General features: G+C 55.3%; 1 protein-coding gene across 1 annotated transcript; it reads left to right on the top strand.

The window, feature by feature from the left end:
- The first annotated feature begins 725 nt into the window (after positions 1 to 725).
- On the top strand, positions 726 to 2,029 carry LOC100054025 (retrotransposon Gag-like protein 8). Its single transcript, XM_005614518.4, has one exon. The coding sequence runs from the start codon at positions 741 to 743 to the stop codon at positions 1,194 to 1,196; it is 456 nt and encodes a 151-aa protein (XP_005614575.3). The 5' UTR covers positions 726 to 740; the 3' UTR covers positions 1,197 to 2,029.
- The last annotated feature ends 828 nt before the right edge of the window (positions 2,030 to 2,857 follow it).

Here is a 2,857-nt window from a genome sequence, read left to right as displayed (position 1 = left end):
GGTAATGGAATGTCTCTCCTATTATTATGTCACATTATACATAACACCATCTTGCAAGCTGACTCACTTCCCCTCTCCTGCTCGCCATAAAGAAGCAAGCTGCAGTGGTCTGAACTGCCTATGGAGAGGGCAACATGGCAGAGAACTTCTGGCAAGATTTATAACAAATTAACAGATTTCTTAGCATTTAACCCTCTTTACATTAACTAGTCATGGTGCATTATTCTTTGAAGATGCTGCTCTGGATTATGTTGGCTAATATTTGGTGCTTTCCATTATGGGGCAAAACAACCACATCTACGACCAGCAATGCAATACCTCTCTAAGACATGCATGAATAAGCAGGAAAAGGTGTGCACAGAACTTCACTCAGGTGGCGTCCATAGAAGACATGGGGCAAGAATACACTAGGGCTGAGAGAGTAGCGAAACGACTGAGGTGGGAGGATACTTCAACGCTCAACAAAGGAAACCTCAGGCCTCCACGCCCAGCAGGGTCATCCCTCACCATACAGAGCCAGGTGTCCTGTGTTTATCCAAGGGTGCCCGCCCTCCAATGCAGCCCGCCTTGGGAAGCCTCAACTCCGCCCCTTCAATTCCGACCCCGCCTCCTCCAGCGGGCATTAGGCCCGCCCCCTCGCCTCCCTTCTGGTCCACTCCTGCGCGGCTCCTCGTCTGGCGCCTGCGCACTAGCGATCACCTGACCCTGTGGGCGGAGCTGTGCAGGCGCCGGTACCGCCCATGGCCCCGCCCACCCTGGCTCTGGGCCCGCCTCCGCGCACACGCACTTCCCGCCACGCCTCCCTGCCCACCTCGGCCGAGCCCCGCAGAGCCCAGCCAAGCGAGCGCGGCGCGATGGACGGCCGAGTGCAGCTGATCAAGGCCCTCCTGGCCCTGCCCCTGCGGCCCCAGCCGCGACGGTGGAGGAACCCGATTCCCTTCCCCGAGACGTTCGACGGCGACACCGACCGGCTCCCGGAGTTTATCGTGCAGACGGGCGCCTACATGCTAGTGGACGAGACCCTGTTCTCCAGCGATGCCCTGAAGGTGACGTTCCTCATCACCCGCCTCACGGGGCCGGCCCTGCAGTGGGTGATCCCCTACATCAGGAAGAAGAGCCCCCTCCTCAATGATTACCGGGGCTTCCTGGCCGAGATGAAGCGGGTCTTTGGATGGGTGGAGGACGAGGACTTCTAGGCCAGGAGACCCTCGGCCTGGGGGCGGGTGCTCGGGGAGGGTCCGCTGCGCCAGTGGCCGCCGCCCAGATCGCGACAGGCGTCCTCCCGCCACGCCTCCCCCTCCCTTACCTTCGAGTCGCCGCGATCTCCCCCGCGCTCCTGTCCCCTCCCGCGTAGTGCTTGCCTTTGTTCCAGGAATAGCGCTCCAGGTTCCCGCTGCTGCCGCTGGGCCTCGCTCTGGAGCGCGCCGCCGCCGCCCCCTCTGGCCTGCCCGACCCCTCCCGTGCACACTTGGCTCTGCCTGTGCTCCAGCTGCAAGCTGGGCTCCGGTTACACTCTGGACAGACCACTCACAGCCCGCCCCCTTGCCGGACTCCCGGGCCTGCATCGATGTGCCCAGAGACCTGCGCTGCCGCCGCCATCACCATCCACCGCATCCCACCGACAGACTGCAGCCTCCAGCGATCTGGACTCACCCGGGAGGTGTCTGAGCAGGCCACGGCCCCTGGACCACGATTCAGACAGCCCACTGCCCCCCCTGTGAAGGGGCCGCCAGCCTTTCACCGTCAGCGGGACCCATTTCCTCCCTACTCCCAGAGACAACTTCTGCTCCTGCCAGATGGCCGCCAGGTCCCAGGAGTGCCTGGCAGCTAAATCGAGCCACTTGTTTTCTCCTGTGGACCTGTTAGTTTTGCCCAGAATCCAGTTCTCTCCTGAATTTGCAGCTGTCTCTCTGATGTGTGCCTTTTGTTCAACACAGTCACCCCTGCACTCTGCCCGGCTCTTCTACACTACCTGGACAAAAGTCTTTTCCTTATTTTCAATAAATGTCAGACGCTATTAAAAAAGAAATTGAGTCTCAATGACTGTGGTGCCTCTCCCTCCCTGGTCCAGTACCTGGGGTCCGTGTCTTGTTCAGCAGGTATGTCCCCTGCCATTGTGTGGCTGATGTTGAGTCTTCATCTAAAACAGAAAAGATAATCGGTGGTGGTCCCGGTGATGGGGACCCTGCTAGTAGATCATTCAATCCCAGATGCTGACTCTTCTGAACCACTCAGTTCCATGAAGCAACGGACCTTGATCTGATTTTGGCCAAGGTGAGGTAAAGAGAAGCGAGCCAGCATGCTGTTGGCAAAGATTTCCTCATTTCTAAGAAGCTGCTGGGAAGCACACCACCTGACTTTTACAAGCCATAAATCCTACACATTTGTTGCTGAGCACCTGCCATAGTTTTCTTTAACCCATTTTTCAGGGAACCAGCAGAATGACAGGTGCTTCAGAAAAAACATTTACATTTATAGAGTCTGAGTGTGTGAGTAGTGGAGAAAGGAATGTAGAACTGAGATGGTTAGTTTAGGTACAAACCTGGTTGATCACCTACAGGACAATAAAATTATAACTTTCTCTATTGGACAGAAAAAGAAAACACATTAATCCTTACTATTTCTCTGCATGTTAACCTCTAAAGCTACAGTGCTGGAAGAAAGCCTGTGCTCCCTCATCTGTCGCTGGGGAAAGTTAAACACCCTAATACAGTCAGATAAAAGATGGGCTCACAGCACTCTGGTGTGATGTTAAAAGGTCATGGAATCAACTCTCTGCCTCATTTCTAATTTGAGTAATTTTTCCAGAAAATTTGAAAGAATTGGGAAAAGGCTGAGCTTAGTTCATATATGGGTT

The sequence above is a fragment of the Equus caballus genome, chromosome X, assembly GCF_041296265.1.
Source record: "Equus caballus isolate H_3958 breed thoroughbred chromosome X, TB-T2T, whole genome shotgun sequence".
Taxonomy (NCBI): Eukaryota; Metazoa; Chordata; class Mammalia; order Perissodactyla; family Equidae; genus Equus; species Equus caballus.
This window is presented reverse-complemented; position numbering and strand designations above follow the sequence as displayed.

What these genes read in the sequence shown, in the direction of transcription:
- LOC100054025 (XM_005614518.4), top strand. Translation starts at nt 741, where the DNA reads ATGGCCCCGCCCACCCTGGCTCTGGGCCCGCCTCCGCGCACACGCACT.